The sequence below is a fragment of the Apteryx mantelli genome, chromosome Z (assembly GCF_036417845.1).
Source record: "Apteryx mantelli isolate bAptMan1 chromosome Z, bAptMan1.hap1, whole genome shotgun sequence".
NCBI lineage: Eukaryota > Metazoa > Chordata > Aves > Apterygiformes > Apterygidae > Apteryx > Apteryx mantelli.
The window spans coordinates 77,674,823-77,698,152 of record NC_090020.1 but is presented as its reverse complement, the minus strand read 5'-3'; the positions used below and the strand labels follow the sequence as shown (position 1 = coordinate 77,698,152).

At 39.5% G+C, this 23,330-nt stretch overlaps 1 protein-coding gene across 2 annotated transcripts in view; it reads right to left on the bottom strand.

The window, feature by feature from the left end:
• UBAP2 (ubiquitin associated protein 2) overlaps positions 1-18,462 on the bottom strand; it is a 116,443-nt gene extending 97,981 nt beyond the window's left edge. For both annotated transcript variants that reach the window (XM_067316731.1, XM_067316732.1), the window contains exons 1-6: positions 18,349-18,462; positions 17,330-17,469; positions 13,160-13,237; positions 11,388-11,498; positions 7,086-7,239; positions 5,216-5,293 (exon numbers count right to left, since the gene is read on the bottom strand). In XM_067316731.1, the coding sequence (XP_067172832.1) occupies positions 5,216-5,293; positions 7,086-7,239; positions 11,388-11,498; positions 13,160-13,237; positions 17,330-17,469; positions 18,349-18,364 (577 nt within the window). In that variant the 5' untranslated portion in view covers positions 18,365-18,462. The remainder of the gene's footprint in view (positions 1-5,215; positions 5,294-7,085; positions 7,240-11,387; positions 11,499-13,159; positions 13,238-17,329; positions 17,470-18,348) is intronic.
• Positions 18,463-23,330: the final 4,868 nt, after the last annotated feature.

The window sequence follows — 23,330 nt, the reverse complement described above, 5'->3', positions numbered from 1 at the left end:
GAGACTACAGGAATGGGTCTTCCTACAATTAATCAGCATATTGAGAACAAAACTAAACAACAGAGACATCACACACACAGTAAGATTACTGCCCTGCCTTTTAGAACCCCTCATAACATTCCTTCACATTCCCTTACACTTGGACCTAGAAGCAACAGCCTAAAATATCAAGGCAAGTATTGCTTACTCATTTCTGTTCCAGGAAATCAGGAGTGGGGAGCTAAGTTTAAAGCTGATTCTGTTTAACCTTCATGCTACTCCCCCTACCTGATACCATTATTTTAAATGATGAACTATTTAAAACGTGTTTTTGTTTCCTTTAGCATTTTAATTCTGTTCAACTGAGTATTGTATTTTTTCTTCCTGCTCTCCAGGATCCCTCCCTTTCTCTCACTCAGTCAAGCAGACTCACATTAGCTATCACTGGTTCAATTTACATTTTTATTTTCTGTCATAAATGCTACAGAAGTTAACACAGCCACATGCAGGCAGGTGGTGAGATTTCTCTGTTGCCAGGAAAACCCATCCGGAGTTCAGGACACTCATAATCACGCAACAAAGTCTTAACTCTGGTACCATCCATGCACGGAAAGAACTGTTCATCTGATTGAGAGCATTCCTTCCCCCAAAACAGAAAAACTACGTGGGAGCACAAGATGAATGTGTAGTACCACAACTTGAATGGGACTATCCCATTAAGTTAATAGCCTATTTAATGGAAAATCCAGTTAGCTTAACTTGCAGACCTAAACCCTTCCACTTTAACGCATACGCTTTATTTCAAAACTAAGATTTTCGCACTGAGAGGTTTAAATAGAAAAAGAGACTTTAAGGTTAAGAAAGAGGCCTATGAATAGCTGAAATGAAAAGGAAATGCAAACTGGAAAAGCAGGCAACACCCTAGATTTGTGTTTATCTCAGACTACACACACACTGAATTGAATAGCCTTAGTCTATGTTCTGAAAATGCAGAGCCAGCCATTCTCTTAGAAGTTGAGATGACAGAGGTCTAAACCTCCATAATACCCAAAATAAACACTGAAGTTACATTTATCAACTCAGATCGCTTTTGTCTTATTAGTTGTTGTAAAGCTAAAAACATTAGATCCATTTTATATACTGCATGTACTCTAATAACCATTTTCAACAGCATGCGCAGAAATCTCTTTCAACTCTGAAGTCATGTTTAAAAGAAAAAAAAAAATTTTCTACTAAAGCAAAGTTCTGGTTAATCTCAAAAAAAAATCATATGAAACAGCCTCTTAACTAATGCAGAATCAACTACAGCAAAAATAAACAGACTTCAGCTTGTGACCTCTAGAACGTCTGTTCTACATTCATGTTTTAGAAAAACTAACATCCTTACTAGCTCTGGCAAAGCAAATCCAAAATATTTTTTGTGCCAACTGTCCTAAGCTTTTAAAACAAGAAAATGTTTAGACATGCAATTTTGGTTACAGAAGCTCCTTTTTTTTCCAAGGATAGTATACTTTTTAATCTAAAAAAGTTAAAAAGACACCACAGAACACCAGCAGATTTGCTGCACTAGTCAGAAACATACAAAAACAGCAAGCCGCTCTACTTTCTTGTACATCCAAAAAGAGAGTTTGAAAGGCTCCTTGTCAGGTAGCTGAGATCCAAAATTAAAACCTAATGTTTTTCCTTTCATTTTTGTTTCTGTTTTGCCAGAAAAAAAATTCCCTGTCAGCATCCACACTTTTGTCATGCACACATTGCTCTGGAAGAAGGTGAAGAGAAGAAGGAGGGAGTTTAAGAACAGAAGCAAAACTGACAGATCCATTCTCACTTTGCAAATCAGGCTAATTGCTACACACGAATCTAACAGCTCTATGCTGAATCAAGACCAAAAGTTCATCTACCTGCTATCCCGCCACCAGCTATGGCCAATTAGATGTTTAGGGAAGAGCACAGGAGCTGAAAGCATAGTGCACACCCCCTGGACACTCTCCTGGTCTTCAACCATTTGTGGCCCAAAGAGTTCCTGAGCCAGAGACAATTAATTTACATGCTTCACAACCCTCAGTGGTTTTTGGTATTTTAGGATGACCTTGACCAGTCTCTCCTTGTGTAAATTTTCAGCACCCACAATGTCTTATTGAAAGGAGTCCACCAGTTATCTACACGTGTGAAGAACCACCTCCTTTAGCTCATTTGGAACCTGTAACCTACTATCTTCATTTAATATCCCCTCATTCTCCTACTTGCAGGGAGGGATCTGACTGATATCCCCACAGAACCTTCTCCACAAAAACTTTACAGATCTCTATCACACACCCACGCAGCCTTCTCTTTAGCAGGCTGAGAAGTCCTAGCCTACTTATTCCTCACATGCCATAAATGTAATGTTTCCAATCTCTTTACAAGCCTTTTCTAGTTCTACCACATCTTTTCCAAGATGAGGTGGAGGACAGTGGGAGAACCAGACCTGCACTTAAAATTAAGGATGTGGGAACAGTACAAAATGGCAGCATAAGAAAGACTGTGTCTGCAAATCATGTTAATTTTAATCACCTGCAAAGTCATGTACAAACACAACTAAGGAAATGTTTTTAGAACTGAAGATTATAATGTAAACATCTTTCTCCATACTTCCTTCAATAGATTCCACTTGAGATGGTTATGATCCATTGCAATACTGACGCACAAATATAACCACTTTAATGCAGTTACTATCAATCACCACTATAGTATTTTTAATGGCTAAATTAAGCTCATTCAAGAAATTCAGTTCTGAAAATGAAAGACAAGAAAGCCACTGTTAAAAAAAATAAAATAAAAAAATAAAGACTCCTTTCCAAACCAAAGTTTACACCCTCTGTTTAGCAAGTAGAGATTAAGGGCTGAGGAGGAGAGCAATTCCAGCTGGGGTGTGTCCTGAAACACAGCCGGTGATGTGCTTTTGCTTTCTATTAATCAGGCAATAATCCATATCTGCTTCAAACCCCTGATCTCTTGCATGCCAGCAGCAGTGTTACTTGCACACTGTAAACCTCTTATCCTATAAATTCGCAAGGAACATCACACAGTTGTTAACAAAAGATCTACTGGATAATGAAGTAAGCGCCTACAGCACTAAGGCTGAACTTCTCAGTATCAAGCATTTTTCCTGCTAAGTAGCACACTATCACCACAGTCAATCCCATTTCTGCTATTTTCAGTGCATGTCACATTTCTTTAAATTAGGTTGTTCTACAATGAAGCAGTAACACAATGGCCCAACAAATCATCCCCTAGAAAGCAGCCAGTAAGATTACTCCAGCCTGAGAAGGCAGCTTAAAATAGAGAGACGGGAGTGCATTGTTCAGATATTAACTGTTCCCTAATTTTATATCTGATGCCTAGATTCCTGAACGCACACAGCATGAAACATTTCTAAAGAAAGGGATCACCAGAAACCTATTTACTTTCAGCTGGAGAATTTTATGCCTGTATTTGACTATTCTATGTAACAGCAAAGTACAACAACTGAACAAATATAGCAGGAAACCTTTTTTTTTTATTCCTACTAATATCCGAAGAAAAAGTCACGTGTCCCTGTAACAGAGAAGTGAATTAAAAAGCTTTACACAATTCCCTGCAGATTTCAAGGGCTGGCATTATAAAATCAAATTAGGTATTTACTGCCACAGAACACACACACTTGTAATATAATGATCCAGGAGCTGTTCAAAGTGTTTATCACAAACAGTTGAGAACAATTCATTAAAATACTTTGTTCACATGAACGTACAGTCTAAAATATTTGGTAGGGAGATACAGAAATACTATATATGCTAACACAGCGAACAGAAATTGGTTGAAGTTGTTGCTGTTCCTTCAGTAAGATATGTCAGTTTGAGATTGATGATTAAGGGCCTTGGCTTGAGACATATGATATTTATCTAGAGAGCTACAGTGCTAACAAGGAAAAGAGTGTATTTTGGTTCCTAAAGTTAAAAACCAAAAAAAAATAGACTGAACTTGAAATTAACCTCTGGAACATACTTCAGTTATGCCCAACAACTTAAAGAAAATCCTACCTTTAAATTTTTAGTTTGAGTATAAAGAATTATTTTCTAAAAAAAAAAAAAAAAAAAATTGAAATCTTTAAACTCCATCTATTTATAGTGTTAACATACCAAAAACTAGCAGTGAGTTATACCACACCCTCCTCTGCAAAGCTACCTCTCTACACACACCATTTGGTATCTGCTGATTCACATGCCCAACCGAGTCATATTCTGACAACCCTCTGAAAGCTGCAAGTCTTTGCATCTTCCGAGTCCCTCAAGAAGCCGAGCTGGAGACACTGAAGTTGGAAATGCCCGATTACTGGATGCTCCCAAGAGAACAGAAGAGTCCTTTGAAGGTAGAAAGTTTTTTTTTTTTCCTTAAGTCAGGTGTTATTTATTAAGTGCATTAGCTCTGTCAGGCACATTACCACTTTACCTCATTTAACAGCCCCTTCCCCTTACAACCTGTACAGCACCCAGATTACCCATTTCCCTTCCTCTCACTCTAAGAAAAACAAGCCTCTTTCCACTCAACCCTGTGAAAATCCAAACTGACTAAGCGCCCCTTGATTCCACATCAAACCCATAATCAACCTCTTTCGTGTCTCTTCTGTAGGATAAAATTGGAATTGTACCTATGCCTTCCTATAGTATTCTCCTTCCACAACTCTCCTTATCCACTCTTCCACACCACTTTCCCTCTCTCACAAAAAAGCCTCGAAGGTGGCCAACACTCTCTTACGGGGTACTGAAAAAAGACTGTAATCCTGACAATGACATCCATCCCAAAGAAACGGCACAAGTACGCATCAAATCCCTCCCCAAGAGCCCTACAGAGGAATCTTGTACTCTCCCGCTGTCAAGGTACATCTTGAGGTGCACTCCCAGTCACAGCAGGCTCGCAGTTCTCGATCTGCGAAAGCAGCTCGCCAAAGCCAAAGCACACCAGCCTACTACACATGAAACTACCATAAAGGTGATTTATGTCTTTTTTTTTTTTTTTTTTTTTTTTAAGTCACCCTGATACCAAATAATGAAAAGGGGGGTGGGGTGGAGGAACCTAAATTAAAGGTGGCTAAAGTGCTTATGGAATCAAAGAACAACTAACAAATGCTTAAAAAGCAGCTTTTAATTAAAGAAGATGGAGTTCCATTTCAGGAAATGAAAATAGTGTTAGTCCCACACCAATGCCACCACCTCACCTCTCCCACGGCCACGTTTCCCGCGGTCTGAAGGCCTGTCCCCTTGGTTGTTGTCCACTCCATTCTCTTCAGCTCTAACTGTGGAGAGAGGAGAGCTTAAAAGAGGCTTTAGCGACTCACACATGAGACAATATAACCAGCTGCTTAACCTGAACCCCAGAAGAAAAAGCAAGATTTTCAAAGCAGGATAACAGTCAACACATCTCAGTCACCCCCCGCTTCCTTGGGGGTCTAGCTACAAGCAATTACATTTACTTTGCACTAAACAAAGTAGGAAGCAAAATATCTCATAGAAGGAAAATGTCCTTCAGCATACATACTGGTGTTTGTTTTTTGTTTTTTAAGTTACAATTTGCACTACACTGTTAATCAATCAGGGCCTCACCTCTCTAAAAAAGCAGGAACTAAAGCTGGCCTCACACCATGCTTCCTTGATAATGTGCTGGTTGGTAACAGTGAAAGAATAAGAGAAACAAATGCACAGACTCTTCTCCTGACTACCCATACCACATCCCTATACAACCAGGGAAACTTAAAAGAACTCTCCTCTCCATTTAAATTTGAGAGAGAGGGAAGATAACTAGCAGGTGAGGTGTTAGAAAAGCACTGCAACTTATATTCTGCGGAAAACTCCCGGGCAAGTCCTCTGAGAAAGATGGCTCACTCCCTGATGGAAAATAATGACTGACCACTTACAACATTACTGAGAATTTTGTACTGCACAGCTTGTCCTAATTGCAGCAACAAAACCATAAATACTTGCACATAAAGGTGGGAAGAGAGTATCTCAAGATTTGGTAACCATTTGAAAGTCTTTAATTCCAGTTTAAGAAAAAAGCCAAGCAGCATCTGGCTCTTGCAGAAGTTTTTTTCCACCCCCCAACCCCAGCTTTGGTTTTGATGCATTTGATTTCTATTTGTTCCAAATGCCGCTGCAAGTTTCATTAATATTTTTTCCTAACTTAATATTAATCTATTCTATAAAGATTCATGACGTCTTCGTTGTTACAATATTCAAGTACCTTCCAACCATAAATTAAAGAAGCTGGCTAATGCTGTAAACTGTTTTCCTGCTTGCAGGGAGAAGTTCAGTTTCTTTTTTTCTTTTTTCATTTCCATTTCTCTGCTCACGTATCAGTGGTTTATAAGGCCCTCATAGGCAATATATACAGCTTAGGTATTACTGATAAAACAACTTAGATAAAAAGGAAATACATACCCAATGGTGATCTAACATGATGCTACCTAACTTGGAAAACATCAGTCCTCTTTTGGACAATGTATTATTGTACCTGTATAAACTGTAGCAAATTTTTAAATGTTTCAATTCACAAAGAACTTTCTCTGTTGTTGTAGAAACTCACCTTTGGCTGGCTTATGTGAGTAATATATGCTAGAGATTAATAATGATCCCAGTCTTTTCATTCCCCTTATGAGAAGATGAGAACATCTTCAGGTTCTCCCACTCATAAAAGGAGATGGAGTCAAAGCTGGATAATTTTTTCATTAAAAGAAACAAAAAAGTGTATCAGCTGTGCAGTGACATATTTGCTCTCAAGCAGTCTTACAAAGACTCAGTTCTAAAACTTATATAAAAGAACAGCAATTTGCACAAGATCAATTAATCAAAAAGGACAGAAGTTTAATTTAAACTGAGTTTGTCTCTGAAAAATATATACACATACCATCCCAAAAACAAGTCACGTAGATAGATCAAGCATACCTGTCGCACAAGCAACAGGTTATAATCACTTCAGCACTGAGCTATAGCTCTGATGGACTTTATTCCATTAAGTGTTCCCTCTCAACTCAACCAGTTTCAGCTGCAAGAAAAGTGTCTGAATCTTTAAAAATTAACCCCTGTACGTACACTCTCGGCCACGGCTGCCTCCTCTTCCCCGTCTGTTGGAACTTCCCCGTCCACGACTCACTTCTCTGTCCCCTCGTTTTTCTCTGTTCTCTTTGTTTTCTGAACTTTCCTTTCCAAGGCTTTTCTTCTTTCCCCCTACAGTCTCCCAAGAAGTCTATTTGGGTAGAATAGAATTAAATACAAAAGTCAAAAACAAAGAGACAGCTCGGCTCTCTCTATATGCTCCCACCTCACACCCCTCCAGTTCATAGAAAAAAACAGGTATTTGTGTAATGTTACACATGTAATACCTAACAAAAACTACACTGATACAAACAGAAAAAAGGCAGGCTGTATTTTTTGGAAGAGATGAGAAAGAAACAAGTTTTGGAAGTTTAATTTTCTCACAGAAGGTGAGGAATCCCACATATCTCTGGCTATAATGGACTTAAATTAGTTCCAGCCTAGACAGACCACACTGTGGAAAATCTGCAAAATAAGACAGAGTCCTCAACCACCGACATAAATCTAATGAGGGAGCATGCACAGAACAATCTTTCTCACAAAGAAATGAAAAAATGCTTATAAGCGTCACCGAACAAGACTGATGAGAGTATCTGAGGAAGAAAAAACAAAAAACAAAAAAACAAAACACACACACACACACAAAACACCCCAGATTACCCAAATCTAGTAGAATCCAAGCCCTGATAGCCAGAAAGCCAGAATGGCAGAGTAAGAACTCTGAAAACTAAGATCATGATAAGCCAGACCATCTATTCTAACACCTATGGCTCATCATACACAGCAAAATTCAGGAAATGCTACATCTGAACAAGACAAAGGACCCAGGTCCAAACATCAGACCTCAGCTTTAACATTAAACTCATCATTAAAATAAATTCAGGGATCACATCAGCCCCACAGGAACATCTGCAGGAGTTGAAAACAAAATAACTAAAACACGTGCTAAGAATAGGATGGCAACTGGTATATTAAGTAATTGCATGGACAATCTATTAAGCCATAGCTGCAAAGCAAAGAAGAAAAAACATATTATTTTCAAACCACTAATATGGCAGATACATTTATATAAATGCCAGGAGTCCCCACCTCAAGGAGCTTAAGAGTGTAGATAAGATAGTCAAGTGGTAAATTTGCAAATGTAAATAAGGTGCCATCAAATGTGAAGCACTTGATAAAGCTGTGACCTCAAGACAGGCAGCTACATCAAAGAAATAGTTTGACTATCAGTAATTTTAGATCCCGCCCTGCCTCCTCTTAATTCAGACAACAGCAACTGGAAGCCCTCACAAGCTAGGCAAAGACCAGCTATTCCAAGCTGCCTATAACTTTAAAAAACTAATGTTACTGAGAAAACTGGTAACAAAGCAGTTGACAAGTATAAATTCAGTGTTTCAGTGACTCTTTTGAGAGAACATATACTAAGAAAATCACCAGTCTCTCATTATTCGAAGTGGCATAAGTGAGAAGGAAGGCTGAAATCAGTTTCCAATTTCATCTCCAGTATGGCTATACTGCCACGGGCCAACTTTGGTGAAGCACAGACAGTGTATATTAAAAACACAAAACTACTAGTTTGAGCAACATCACATTATTTGTGCGACAGAAAACTCATTTCCCTCCAGTATACGGCAACTATCATATCGCTTCACCTGCCATAGACTGTGTAACTGTATTACACACTAAAATGCTGCAAGAGTTTTAAAGATACTTCAGAGGAGAATAAATCTCAATGCACTGGCAACCGAAGGGCCAAATCTAGATAGTTCAGAATATACTACCACTTCGCTGGTCAGTATGGTGCCATAAGGAAAAGAAGCTGGATAACAACAAAGTCACAGAGCCTTTTAGAGATCTTCAGTCATTTCAAGGAGTCCCAGAAATTGGAAGCTCCTGCAAAGCTTAGGAGAAAACAGACTCTCCTTAGTAAGGTTTTACATGACTTGATGGGAAGAGTAGCTTCCCAATGTACCTATTGAGAAGTATTAATAAATGGAGGACCGTGAAAGCATCAGATCCATGCTCACCCACAAATAAGAACTTCTTCAGACAAGTGCTAGAGTTTGAGGATCTGGAGAGTCATTTATTGCTATTTATATAGAAAAAAATTCAACATAATTTTGAAGAAGGCTTTGAGAAGTCTCATTTTCTTAGGTGAGTGCTTTAAGGTAGAGGATGATGCTATCTATGGGCATGGGAATCCATCACAGACTATCAAAGCTGCCTGTTTTTATAAAGGCGCTAAATGATTTCAGCAGAGCATGCCTGAGGCAACCCAAGTTACAGCTGCAGGCTTGACCCTTGAAAAAATATAACAGCAGCCTTCTTGCTGGTCTTATCTTAGATAGAAAAAAAGACTGTCTGAAAAGTCCTCTTTATTCCAGCTTCAAAAGCTTTAGTCAGTAAAATATGGTCAGGCATAAAATGGCTCTTATGCTTGCAGAAGTTAAACGAATTAAAGAAAAAAACAAACAAAAAAACCCCCGAAGTCTTCTGCAAAGAAACACGTCCTTCTCTACTCTCCCCCACAAGCCAGACTGTCACAACCACTGCAAGTAAAAAGTCCTAAAGACTAACAGTCACACAGAACAAAGCCTTACAGCTCACAACAACTTAAACAAGACAAAACTTGCAGAGTGCAAAAGAAATTACAAGTAAACATTCTATCACTCCTTGTTCTTCTACTTCCTCAAATTTGGTAGATAAATCCTCCAAATGAGGTAACGGGGAAAAAAAAGAAGTCTTAGTGAATCAAAATGAAACTAGTAAAAGATGTCGGAATCTGCATTCAGAACAAGTAGTACCACTGCTACCAAGCTTGCATCAAATCCATGGTAAAACTGTTCTGGAGTGTAACGGCCTTGCAGCAAACCCTTCAAGTTTGGAGGCCCACAAATTTCCACAGAGAATACATTTCTTCACCTTCTCATGAGGACCCTTCTAACTCATACTCTTTCTTCCTTCCTCATTGAGGCCTTTAAGTTCTCTGTACTCATTTCAGAGCTGCATTTTCTCTTTGAGGAGCAATGGGTTCTGAGGGACTTGTCAAAGTAGCAGAATGCTGGATATGCTGCTTCTAATTGATAATTGAGCTCAAAAAGTTTCTTCTATGTCACGATCACTTACAACAATTTGCTAAACTGAGACAGCATTTAACATTCTTTTTCAACCAGAGAACTATTTTCAACCAGAAAATGACAAATACAAAAAGTATTAGCAAATACAAAAATAGAAAGCAAGTTACCATGACAGATTTTATCAAGGTGAGATGCTCTCTTCTACTCCCAACTTACCCACTTACTTGGCAGCATATATTTCTGCACTTCAGATCATCTCAATTCTTAGAAAAGGGGATAGAAAAGGGAGTCCCCTCAATCAGAAAGGCATGTCTTTAGACATTTGCCAGGGGGAGGGGGGTGTTTTCCTCATTAACAATAAGCAAGAGTGCATATCCTGAAAAAACACGAGACACTGAGTGTTCGTCATTTAAAGAAAAAAAAGAAAGAAAAAGGAAGCCCTGGTTTCTTTCCTAATTTAGGTGAGACGGAATCTAGTTTGCTTTCTCTGGTATACTGTGAAAATCCCTCCAGCAAAAACTTCAAACACAAAAAGACATATGCTTGATACTTCCTGGGATTTAAAAAAAAACAAAAAAAACCCAAACCACACCACTGTTCTATGCCAAGTTATATGCAACATTGTTTGCTGTTACACACACTGTTTTGAGTTTTCTTTCTGCTCTTCAATAAAGCCATGCTAATGCACAACTTAGTGAAAGGAGCAACTATTTGCTGTATCCTCTTCTGACTTTATCGGAGTTTTTAACACAACTTGCAGATGTGGAGACCTCCTACTACTTCAGTGTAATGCATACCTACAGAAATAAATTATATAACTTAAAGTATCTGTCTTCCCTTCTAGATTTATAAAAATTGACCTTTGTTTCAAATGCACAATATCACTTATTCTGGAGCATCTCCACAACCCTGAAACATAAAATAGGACAGTATCTGACAGAGCATTCAGTCCTATGACAGAATTAAAATTGTTGCACATAAATAAAAGCTGGAAAACTCTGCAGGATACCAGCAGACACCCACCACATTTTCAAAGGTTGGCCTATTCTAAGGCATGCACATGACAGAAAAACTGTCCTTGTCTCCATTTCCTTCAGAGGAATTTGAAAGGAGAAACGGAAGTTGAAAGCTCCCAAAATACCCACACGACTTTCCCAAACATTTCTTCGAAGCAGAAAGGAGCAAGAAACAAAAAGCAGTTCAGAGAAAAGTAAATCCTTACTGTGTCTGAACTTCCTTCCAGCAGGATGTTGATTGCTCTGTTCACGTCCCCATTACAGTCATGTAGTGCCACTATGCACTCATCCTGGTTTTTCCCCGTCACTTCCATAAGCTGGCAGTAAGAGTCAGACATGTTAAAATATCCAAATTATCATCATAAGAAAGTAAGAATAAGCACCACCACAGATTCCGAGAAAGTACACAGCTACTGTGTCAAAGAAAACTAAAATCCTAAGTAAAGGTACCTGCATTTTACAGATCTGCTTGGGATTCAAACAAGAAACAGGATGAAACACAAATTCAAAAGGTAATCAAGAAAGTACTTTTTTTTTTTTTTTTAAACTTTGTTTGCAGTAAATGCTGTCACCACCCAGATGGCTGTATATGAGCAGAAAGATGCAGAAGAACACCATAGCTCTAGTACTGTCCTCGCTCCCTCCGTGCCAAACATGCCTCTCTATTCTATTGTGTGAGAACAGCCATAAGGTAAACAATGGCAGAGAACCGATCCATCTGGAAAAGAACCCAGACTGAGGAAAAAAAGGTTATTTTTCAGCCAGATCAGCTCCCTCAATCCCATTCAGCACAAGGCCATACAATTGGGCGTGATGGCTGCTTACAGAGACCTGGTACTGAATTAAGCTTCACGGACCTAGGATGCACTTCCCGTGGAGTGTAAGACAGATATAATCATAGCCTCTGCTATGGCAAATCCAGCAACACCCAGAGGAAAATCATATGAGCTAGAAATATACACACATAGGCAAAATGTTGGAGATTTCCTATGCAGAATTTTGAAGTCTTATCCTTCTTCCCATCAGCAGAGCCAGAGGCACTACTGATCAGGGTCGCCGGCTTCAGGAAGAAATACAGAACTTCACCTCTGGCAAAACTGCCGTAGCAACAGATTATAAACAAGAATAACAAAAAGAAGTTACCGATTCTTCAGGTAAGGTTTTATAAAGGAAAAAAAAGAAGTCAAGAAATCGCTCTCTCTGCTGCATTAATGTATTCACACTAATTCTGTCTCCTTCTAGGTGCATTGCTACGTTCTACGTGAGCTGTGATGTGTTCACTAGTCTTCCAGGATAAAATCACCAACACCCAGAGCAGAACAAGGATCTGAACTCTCTATACTGCTGGAGTTAATGATCTCTAATAAAATTGGTAACAGAAGCTTGAATATCTACACTCAAGACTCAGCATGATGTAGGAAATGGTGTGAGAAGATTTCATTTTCGCAGTGTAATTCTATCATTTTAATCCATAGACAGTATTAAAGATCTGGGAGCTCAGATTTTTTTTTTTAATAAAACTTTAATTCACCTTTAAGCTATGATTAGACTTTCATTTTTCCTGAAAAGCAGTCAAGATATTAGCAAATTCAGTTTATACAGGTGACAAATTTTTCTCTTGGGCATTTCCATGCAAACAAGCTGAATGCATTCTGTATTTTGAAGATCTTTAACTGGCAGGATCCTACTAGAGAGATACAGTCTGTAAGAGACATTAGCATAGATGAGCGTTGGCTTCATGGCTTGTCTACAAAGGAAAGTAAACCAGCATAACTATACAGCCAGAGCTATATTACTGCACAGTTTCTTATAAAAAGGCTTTTGTTGAGCAATAAGAGCACCTTTTCCTAGTTAAACTTACATCATTCTGAAAATGGTTTCATCTAAATCAGAAACAGCCACTCTAGCTCCAAAATGTAAACTAACTTACAAGCACCTTATTGCAGAGCATAAAAACTTTGTACCGTAAGAAACATACTTGTTTCACTTTATCTTCAAAATCTGCATCATTCTTATCATAGATCATCTGAGCAAGGCGAATCTGTTCTGCTGTTGCCTGAAAAATACAAACATCCAATAAAATTCACAAAAGGTAACAATATATTTTTTAAAGTATGTCTTAGCATTGCTACCTATCTTTTTTCCTCCTGATTGTCAAAAAGAATACAGGGAACAAACACAGAGGAAAGAGATTAACATCTCTTCCCCTACACCCATTTTTCAGTCAACAGGTTTGCTGGGACAGAAGCAGTTTCAACACATTCTAATGTGTTTGGACCACTATTCGAGGTCACTACTTAGAGAAGACTTAAAATAATTAAAATAAAACTTACTACAGAAGTCTATGCTTTGATATTATTACTTCTACTTTTAATTAATATCTATCATTCCAGAGTTAGAGCTTCATCATGAGAAACAGGCAATAGTGTTTCTAAATGAACTGCATCTCTTCATGACTCCAACAGTGTCATGACTCCATAGATTTATGAACTCAACAGGAGGCTGGGTTGTGCCTCAAGATTTTGCCTGTGAACAGCTGTGCTTATCTTCTCAATAAGCTAATAATACTGATCTCACCAGTCTCTGAAAACTGCTAAAGGATCTTGCTATTGATGGAACATTTGGTGCCTCTGTAACAAAGCCATGCTAGCAGCTTCTCCAAAAGTTGTCAGACTAAAATGGACGGATGAAGTAAAGTGCCATAAATCAGAATATATTATGGCTATCACCAAGCAAAAGCAACCCAAGAACACTAATGTATCATATAAAGCCAGATTTCATGGTGAGGTATTTGTGGTCTACATGAACGGCATTCCCAGGAAAATACCATCGATAACTAGGCTACATGATCCTGGACTTCATTTGATGTCAGCTTAAACAGAAAAGACTTCTATGTCTAGCTAAAGAAGAAGATTGATACTGAAGAGATAGCTAGGATCCCAAACGTAGATTGATGCATTGAGAAAAATTTCTTCATGTCCAAAGTACCACAACATCCACTGAAATTCTTGACTAAAAGGATTCATCCTGGGCTTTCGAAGTCTCACTCTGGAGAATACCAACGTGAAATTCAGTGCTTCGAGAGTTCAAGTAACCAACCTCTTAAATCGCTCTGCTTTTGGAGTTTACCACACCAAGGAGGTGTGGTAGGTCACTAAGCCTAAATGCTGAGAAGAATCTAAAAATTACTCCAACATACACCACCAGCTTCTTACTTGCTGAGAAGTCACTGCAGCTGTCCCAGTTCCTTGAGGGAAGTGACATTTGTCATGCTGAGAGGCAACGTTCCAAGACAATTACTGTGTTTGTAACAGAATTAAGCACTCCGTACTACTTCACATTTTCAAAGTGTCATGCTGACAGCTTCATATGTCAGCTGGTAACATAAATGAGAGGCTACTCTGGAATTCCCCACTCCAGGCCTTGTGCTACCCACAGCACTGCATCTACACTAAAGCATCCCAGTCAGTGCTCTGTGCAATGAGCCCCTTTCTCAGGGGCTGTTAAGAGCTCAGTAGAGAACTAAAAGAAAAGGTCTATCATCTTCCAGAATTAAGCCATATTATATCCTCTCGCTCAGATTTCAGTCTCTCCAGGCCCACTGCAATTGCTAAGCTAGCAGAGAGATTTCTGTTAAAGGTATCCAAGCATAGAAAAATTTGGACAACAATGTAATTTCTGTATAGACATGATGGCATATTTGACCAGAAACAGGAAGCCATTAAGATTCATCTTTTTATTAACCCAGTATTTTTAAATAAGTCCATATTAGAAGATAAAACATACAAATTTTATAACAATATGAAATGTGCGACAGTATCTTCAGTTTTCCTGTGCAAACAGAGACCCTGCAAACACAAACAGGTTCAGCATCATTAGTATTTATGCTAGTGCATTACACCCAGCTGGTACTGAAGATTCAAAGGAAAAATAAAAAATAAAAAGCCAAAATGTTTTTGCTACATAAACACACACACACACACCAAATCATTGTCCAAGAAATATTTTTTTCCAACGACTAGTTCTCCTTTATTTTTAAGGCATCAGCTTAACAACTAACATTGTATTATCCTAGACAACACTGCAATCAAGTTTTAATTATGACTAAGAAAATGTTATCATCTTAAGGCAGCTAAAACATTACTCACAACTTGCAAGGAATACAATCTTTGCAGTGTAACAAAATGAAGAGAATTTTTATTTCACTTACAACCATCAGAAAAAAGAAGTGAGCAAAATACAAAATTAAGTGACAATGATACACCCAGATACTATATAAAATATTTATTATTCAGAAGTAATGGAAAAAAATGTGCAATGTCATTTCTTAAATAACTGAAATTATGATCAATGTGATATAACAACACTGAAATCTCCACTTGGGAAAGTAACATTCTTCTCGATTCAGAAAGAATAATCACTGGCAACCAAACAGTAAAATCCCACATATTGCTGCTGATAAAGCTTGTCTAAGCAGAAATGTCTATCTGATATCTAAAGAATAAAAAAAGCATGGTGCACTAAAACATAATAGTCGTATATTAAATAAGCATCTTCTCCATTCAGTTGACCAAACAAGTATCCATTATGCAGAAGGAAAAAAATATATATTCAGACAAAATGCAGAAAACGCTCTGTAGGACATAATGCTTAAAATCACTGAATCACATAGGTTGGAAAGGACCTCCAGCGACACTCAGCGCAACCTCCTGCTGAGGGCCGGTCCCATCAGAGGGGGTTGCTTAGGGCCTTGTCTAGTCAAGCTTTAAACATCTCCATAGATGGAGATCCCATAACTTCTCTAACTTGTATTCCAGCGTTAAACCACCTGCATGGTGAACCATTTTTTCCCTTATAACAGTTGAAATTTCCCGTGTTCCAGCTTAGGCCACTGCCTCTGAGAAGAGTCTGGCTCCATCTTCTCTACACCCTGTCACGAGGCATCTGAATAGAGGAGTAAGATCTTGCCTTCACTTTGTCTTCTTAAGGCTGAACAAACCCATTTTCCTCAGCCGTCCCTCATTCATTCTGTGCTCCAGCCACCAGCCATCTTTGTAGCCCTTCGCTGGACTTGCTCTGGTCTGTCAATGTCTTTTTGTAGTGGGGAGCCCAAAACTGGACACAATATTCCAGTGTGGCCTTGCAAATGCCAAAAAAGGGGAAGGAATCACTTCTCTTAACCTGCTCGCTAAACTCCTGCGATCTTAGTTGTTATAAAACAAAAACAAATTCAGCTGCTTCTGTCGAAAGTCACTTTCTAAATCCACACATCAGCACGAACCACAAATAAGTGCTGCAATGCAAGGAGATGATGAGGGCTTGAGTTCATATAATTAATACTATATACAACAGAACAGGAGCCCCTGCATGCTAAAGGCCAGCCTAGAAAACAATAAAAGACACCACTTCCCAGGGGAGCCTCTGGACTGATGCATTCTCTGCCAGCAGAGAACTGAGGCAATTCCTGAACTGAGTCCGATTTTGAGAAGTACCTGACAACAGAATAATGAGTTGCCAGGAGCAAAGTCATTTTGCACCTTCTGTAACCCGAAAAGCACAGAATTTAACTACTGTGTTGCTGAGTATCAGGACAATGGGATGACAGCTTAATTTCAGTCTCACTGATACTGAAAATAGCCTGTTTTTTAATCCACTAACGGACCTTCTTCCTCATTTCACTTTCTGTGAAGACACTCTGCACAAGAAGTTTAGAATTTCATGACTTGCAGATATGCTGAATCATGCTGTGCAGCATGGGACCCATCTAACAGAAAGCTTTTCCCACCCACCCAAATTCCTGTAGCAATCAGAAAGCTTCTAGCATCACGAGGCTAGCATATAAAAGAGCTGAAATCCGAGGACACTGAGGCCACCAGACAAAAATCTTGACATAAGCACAGGCATAAAAATCCTCACTGATGGGAAATGCTGCTGAAGAACACAAAATTCATTTAGAGAAAAGAATACAGGAACAACTTAATTCTGTGTTGGGTTACTGAGCATTTAAAATGAGATATCAAACACACCTTTCCAAATAAACTAAGATTTCCCCTTCCTTTCTTTTCTTAGCTTTTAACGACTTATGGAAGAAGTGCATATTATTAAGTGCTTACTCTTAACTCAAGGAATAGTATATAGTAGCACATACCTGTACTACTTGTTTCTGTGGTTGCGTTGGCTGTGTGGCTGAAATTTGTGTTTTGTCCCGAGTGCCCCGGGTACGTTCATTGCCCACCGAAGTCATCATATACAGTATATACAAAACAATGTATGTACAAAATAGAAAATCTGAAAGGAAAAAAAAAAAAAAAAAAGAGAGCATGAGTTAGGACAGGGCACTGATTCAATACCCAGATAATATACAAATGCAGTAGATTGAACATGTACTCTATGCAGAGGGTCCTGGGAAAGCAACTTAAATATACTACTATTGGATTTATTGCATAATCTTTACAGTAAAGGGGAAAGGCAGTGCATAATACCATCTTTATCAGCTGACTTGGATCTCTCTAGATCTGTACATCCAGACTACATCTAAATCTCACATATTTTTCCAGTTATTTAAGATTCGGACTTCCCTATCTGTCAGTCTGCTGAAATTTCAGCTCCTTAAGTTTCTGTAACACCTATCTTGTTTTGACACTTGGAATTATACTTCATTCACATCCACTCAGAACACTCCTGCAAAGACCTCCTTCAGAAACCATCATCTGGAACACGGCAGTCTTCTCTTCCCTATCATTAAACTGCTTTCTTGCGCTTTTAAGGAAGTCATGGCCAGCACCCACTCTACTGCTTGTCCTCACTTTTAAAAGAGGTGACAATCCTTGCCTTTAAATCAAGCCTCTGTAGCCAATATTCTTGTGTTTTCTCTCATACTTTTGTTAATTTTTTTCATATTCAAAACTAGCTATCACCTTGCTTTAGACATACCTTTGTTCTGTGAGAGTAAAAAAAAAAAAGCTCAAACCTAAAACTCACACACACCTATCAGTGTTATCTTGTTGTTTCTTGTACACACCTGTCATTCTAATTCATCTCCTATCATTAAAAGTACTTTGAAACCAGAAATCTATTACTCCCTAGTGTTTGTACAGCATCTAACACAAGACTAGCTGATGAATATGGTTTATAGAAGCTGTAATAACTGGAAACAGATTTCTCAACTGATCAGAACAGTCATGGCCAACAGCCTGGTTTCTCTCTCCACATCACTGGGAAGTGAGACTGCAAGTTTAGGGAACTGGAGACAACCTGCAAGTGGTGCACCTGGGCAGAAAGAGATGTGCAAAGAGGAAACAAAGACCTTTTGCTGCAGCCCCAACACAAGAACACGCCTCGGATGCAGCTTGTCAGGGTAAGCAGCTCTGGTGCAAGTTTGCTATCACTGAGTTCAATACACAATAAACCTCAGACACAGAAGTACAGTGATTACAGGGACAAGGACATGTTCAATGCCAATTAGTCGTTAGCATTCATTGTTAACATATACTAAAGTGAACTTGAACAGTTATGTGCAAAAATTAAAGCTGCAGTAACATGCTACATTTTAAATACTGATTCACAATGCTCAGGGGTCTCATATAGAAATCAAAAAGCTAATTAATCCCATTATGATCTAAATATCTTCTTCAATTTACAAATACATTTTTATTGACCAAAATTGAACTCCGACATTGAAGTTTTTTATGTGATAGTTAAAGTATTCAATAGAGTCTGAGGAAAAAGTGTATTTCCATGAACTCTTACATATTTAACAAGAAAAGGCCTGCCTCTACCAGGAACCGACTGTAGTATGATCTGAACTGGAACACAGTGTTTCTCCAGCTTTATGAATATATTCACCAAAGCCAATCTGTTCCTGAGCCTCTTAAGGTAGTCTAACTTTGTTGTCTTCTAGGCCCCAGAACAAACAGACCTTCAAGGCACTGCATCTGACACCCCAAAAGCCAGATACAATCAGAAGAGAGGTAATTTGAGTTCATCTGACAAAATGTTCTACGGAAAGCAAAACAGTAAGTAGCTGTGATGACACTCTGAACAGCAAGTTCAATACTTATCAGAAACTTTCTGGTCATGGCTCTCCACTGGTGTTTCAAACACATATTGCAGACACAGCCCTCAGTTGAGTCTACAGTAAAAATTAGTTTCTCTTTCTGTTAAAATGTGTTTTGTAAGCTATGATGCCTTGACTTCCAATGTCCTAGAACTAACTTAAGTTTATGTATACTAATTATGACCTTTGAGTACTTTTTTTGAATACCAGTCAGTCAGCTCATCACCATTTGAACCTCGCAAAATGAACAGTGAAAAAAGCCCTGAACAGAAAACATGACAGAGAGCACTAACTTCTCTCTCTGAAAGACAAGTTAATGGTTTCAAATACGATTGCCTAGAATTGGCCCACTTTGATTTAAGATATACTGAAAAATTATAACTCCACCGAGTCTCAATTTGTTCATTGTTTCCGAATTAACATCATGTTTAAATAATTACAGTACCTAAAAGTTTCACCTTAGATTTCAAATACTAATTTCTCTACTTTCACTAGACAAAGCTATGCCAAGCACTGAAATCCATGTTTTGGACAGGGTTAGGATACACACACATTAAAACAAGGAGTCTTCTATTTGTTTGTAAAGCATAAGCTAAACCGTATTTTACACTTCTGATATCCAGGCAGCATATGGTTCCTGAACAGGATGATGCTTCCATCATCTTTGAAAGGACATGGAGAACAGGAGAGGTGCCTGAAGACTGCAAGAAAGCCAATGTCACCCCAGTCTTCAAAAAGGGCAAGAAGGAGGACCCAGGCAACTACAGCCCAGTCAGCCTCACCTCCATCCCTGGAAAGGTGATGGAGCAGCTCATCCTGGAGGCCATCTCCAAGCATGTGGAGGACAAGAAGGTGATCAGGAGTCGTCAGCATGGATTCACCAAGGGGAAATCATGCCTAACCAATCTGATAGCCTTCTCTGATGGAATGACTGCCTGGGTAGATGAGGGGAGAGCAGTGGATGTTGTCTCCCTTGACTTCAGCAAGGCTTTTGACACTGTCTCCCATAACATCCCCATAGACAAGCTCAGGAAGTGTGGGCTGGATGAGTGGACTGTGAGGTGGATTGAGAACTGGCTGAATGGCAGAGCTCAGAGAGTTGTGATCAGCGGCACAGTCTAGTTGGAGGACTGTAGCTAGCGGTGTCCCCCAGGGGTCAGGACTGGGTCCAGTCTTGTTCAACTTCTTCATCAACGACCTGGAGAAAGGCACAGAGTGCACCCTCAGCAAGTTTGCTGATGATACAAAACTGGGAGGAGTGGCCGATACACCAGCAGGCTGTGCTGCCATTCAGAGAGACCTGGACAGGCTGGAGAGCTGGGCGGAGAGGAACCTCATGAAGTTCAACAAAGGCAAGTGCAGGGTCCTGCACCTGGGGAGGAATAACCCCATGCACCAGTACAGGTTGAGGGTTGACCTGCTGGAAAGCAGCTCTGCAGAGAAGGACCTGGGAGTGCTGGTGGACACCAAGCTAAGCATGAGGCAGCAATGTGCCCTTGTGGCCAAGAAGGCCAATGGTATCCTGGGGTGCATCAGGAAGAGTGTTGCCAGCAGGTCGAGGGAGGTGATTCTCCCCCTCTACTCAGCCCTGGTGAGGCCACATCTGGAGTACTGCGTCCAGTTCTGGGCTCCCCAGTACAAGAGGGACGTGGCCCTACTGGAGCAAGTCCAGCGAAGGGCTACAAAGATGATTAGGGGATTGGAGCATCTCTCTTGTGAGGAAAGACTGAGAGAGCTGGGCCTGTTTAGCCTGGAGAAGAGAAGGCTGAGAGGAGATCTTATCAATGTGTACAAGTATCTGAAGGGAGGGTGTCAAGAGGATGGAGCCAGACTCTTTTCAGTGGTGCCCAGCGACAGGACGCGAGGCAACGGGCACAAACTGAAACACAGATGCTTCCATCTGAACATGAGGAAAAACTTCTTCACTGTGAGGGTGACAGAGCACTGGAACAGGTTGCCCAGAGAGGTTGTGGAGTCTCCTTCTCTGGAGATATTCAAAACCCACCTGGATGCAATCCTGTGCAATGTGCTCTAGGTGACCCTGCTTGAGCAGGGGGGTTGGACTAGATGATCTCCAGAGGTCCCTTCCAACCTCAGTGATTCCGTGATTCTGTGATTCCATGTCCTACCTGTTTAAGCCACATTTGTTTTTCAGGGTGGAAGGATACTTGAAAGAAGAAGGAAGGCACACAAACATTTGAAATACTACTAGAGAATGAAGACGTGCAGCATGATCAGCCTGCCATTGGGAAGAAAGCCAAACCACCTTAACAGTATAAGGGGATCTTTAAAGAAGATCCTAATCTTGCTGACCATGTAGCCCAGGAGCAGCAAAAGTTGGTGAAAGGGCTGAAGACGAAACCAAAAGCCAAAGTGAGAGCCCCTTTCTGGAAGCAGTGTGGACTTCCACTTGCTTCACACAATTGTTGGAAATGCACCCTCAGTTTGAAATTCCCCACCAAGCCAACAAGGACATGTTATAATCCGTTTCAGATATAAACCAGGCCTCTTAAAAGCACAACTGACAGCTTGAAATAAAGATAGTTTTAAAAATAAAGCTATTTTATTTCCGTTTAGTTGGCTTTCACTATCAACAGGCAGCATCCAGATACAGTTACTGGCCCAGCCCCAGGGAGCACAATCTAGTATTTAAATGGCTTTATTCCACTACTGATGGTGCACTAACCAAAGAAACATTGTACCTTCCTGGCACATACAGGCTTTAACTGTACTTTGGTGAAATTCCACACCCTACCGCAGTTATCCTGGAGAGTACTGTAGTAGCAGGCAAAAGGAGGGCAGATACCCACTGCGTTCAAATTAGCACAGTGACTAGAATTTTGAGTATTAAGTGGGGTATTATTAAAGATGAGGCTGGGCAAGAACACTTCCTCACTCACATACAGCTTCTTCGCTCTGATCCTTCGCATTAAATCTGTTCGACAGCCTGCTGTCGTGGCAATGAGTAGGAGGTCACAAACTGACAAACTGCATTTTAACCGCAGACCACGTGATGGAAGAAGGTGGTCTGAGATTTGGAGGAAGAAAGCTCCTAATTAAAAATCTGTTTAATAAAGCTTTAAAAAAAGTTTTTTTTCAAAAAGCAGGTTTTCCATTTTCCATGTCAAAGTCTGGCTCAGTGCAAAAGTCCCTCATCAGCAGCTTACACTTGACCTTGTAGACACATTGCAACTCCACTAGGCAGCCAAAACAGCTGTATTTTAAAGAAACTGATGATACATGTTAAAACAGAACCTCAGAGCATCAGCAGTAAAGGAGGAGAAAGCATTAAGAAAGAGACAGACAGACACTGGACTTTCCAAAATTGTTGTGTAAAGGCAGCAATCATACTTTTTGTCATGACAGTAAAAAAAAAAAAAAAAAAAAGCACAAGACTGCTGGAAACCTTTCTTTCACTGATGTGAAATCTAGTGACTTCAGAGGAGGTTAATCTTTTCTTCTACTTACAAAAAAATGATCAATAATTTAAAAATCCTTCACTTCAAGTATGTCTAGCTTATCAAGCACTAAGGAATTCAACTTTCAGCATTTCCCCATAAAGCAAGTGATTATACTTCAAAATGGAAAGCAACAGAGGCATTTAATGAGAAATCACCCCAAGTCTCAAGATTTTGGCTTAATGTTTCTGTCTATACAAGTTTAGCCCAAGGATATACTACAACAACAGTAGATATACCATTGTATAACAAGCCAGCACCAGACTCGTGATGGAATGGCAATGACCATTCCAGTTTCCAAAAGGGTACCTAATACTGCTATCTCAACACCCAACCTCTCTGAAGAGACCAAATCCCTTCCCAAAAAGTCTCCATGTCATCTTATTCAGCACATTTAGTTAGGTTTTTGCTTTGGATCTTAGAAGGAGGAAGACAAAGAATCAAAGGATAAGCGAATAAATATCAACACAGAAAAGAAACTTTTTAAAGTTATAGTAATTCTTTCTTCGAGCTTATGTTTAAGTTTTTTTGGGCAACACAATCTAGTCCTTTTGGACTGAAAAAATTCAGAAAAACTAGAGAGATGCAGGATACAAATCCACCTGACAGTTTGGCAGGCCGCACAAGAGACAGTA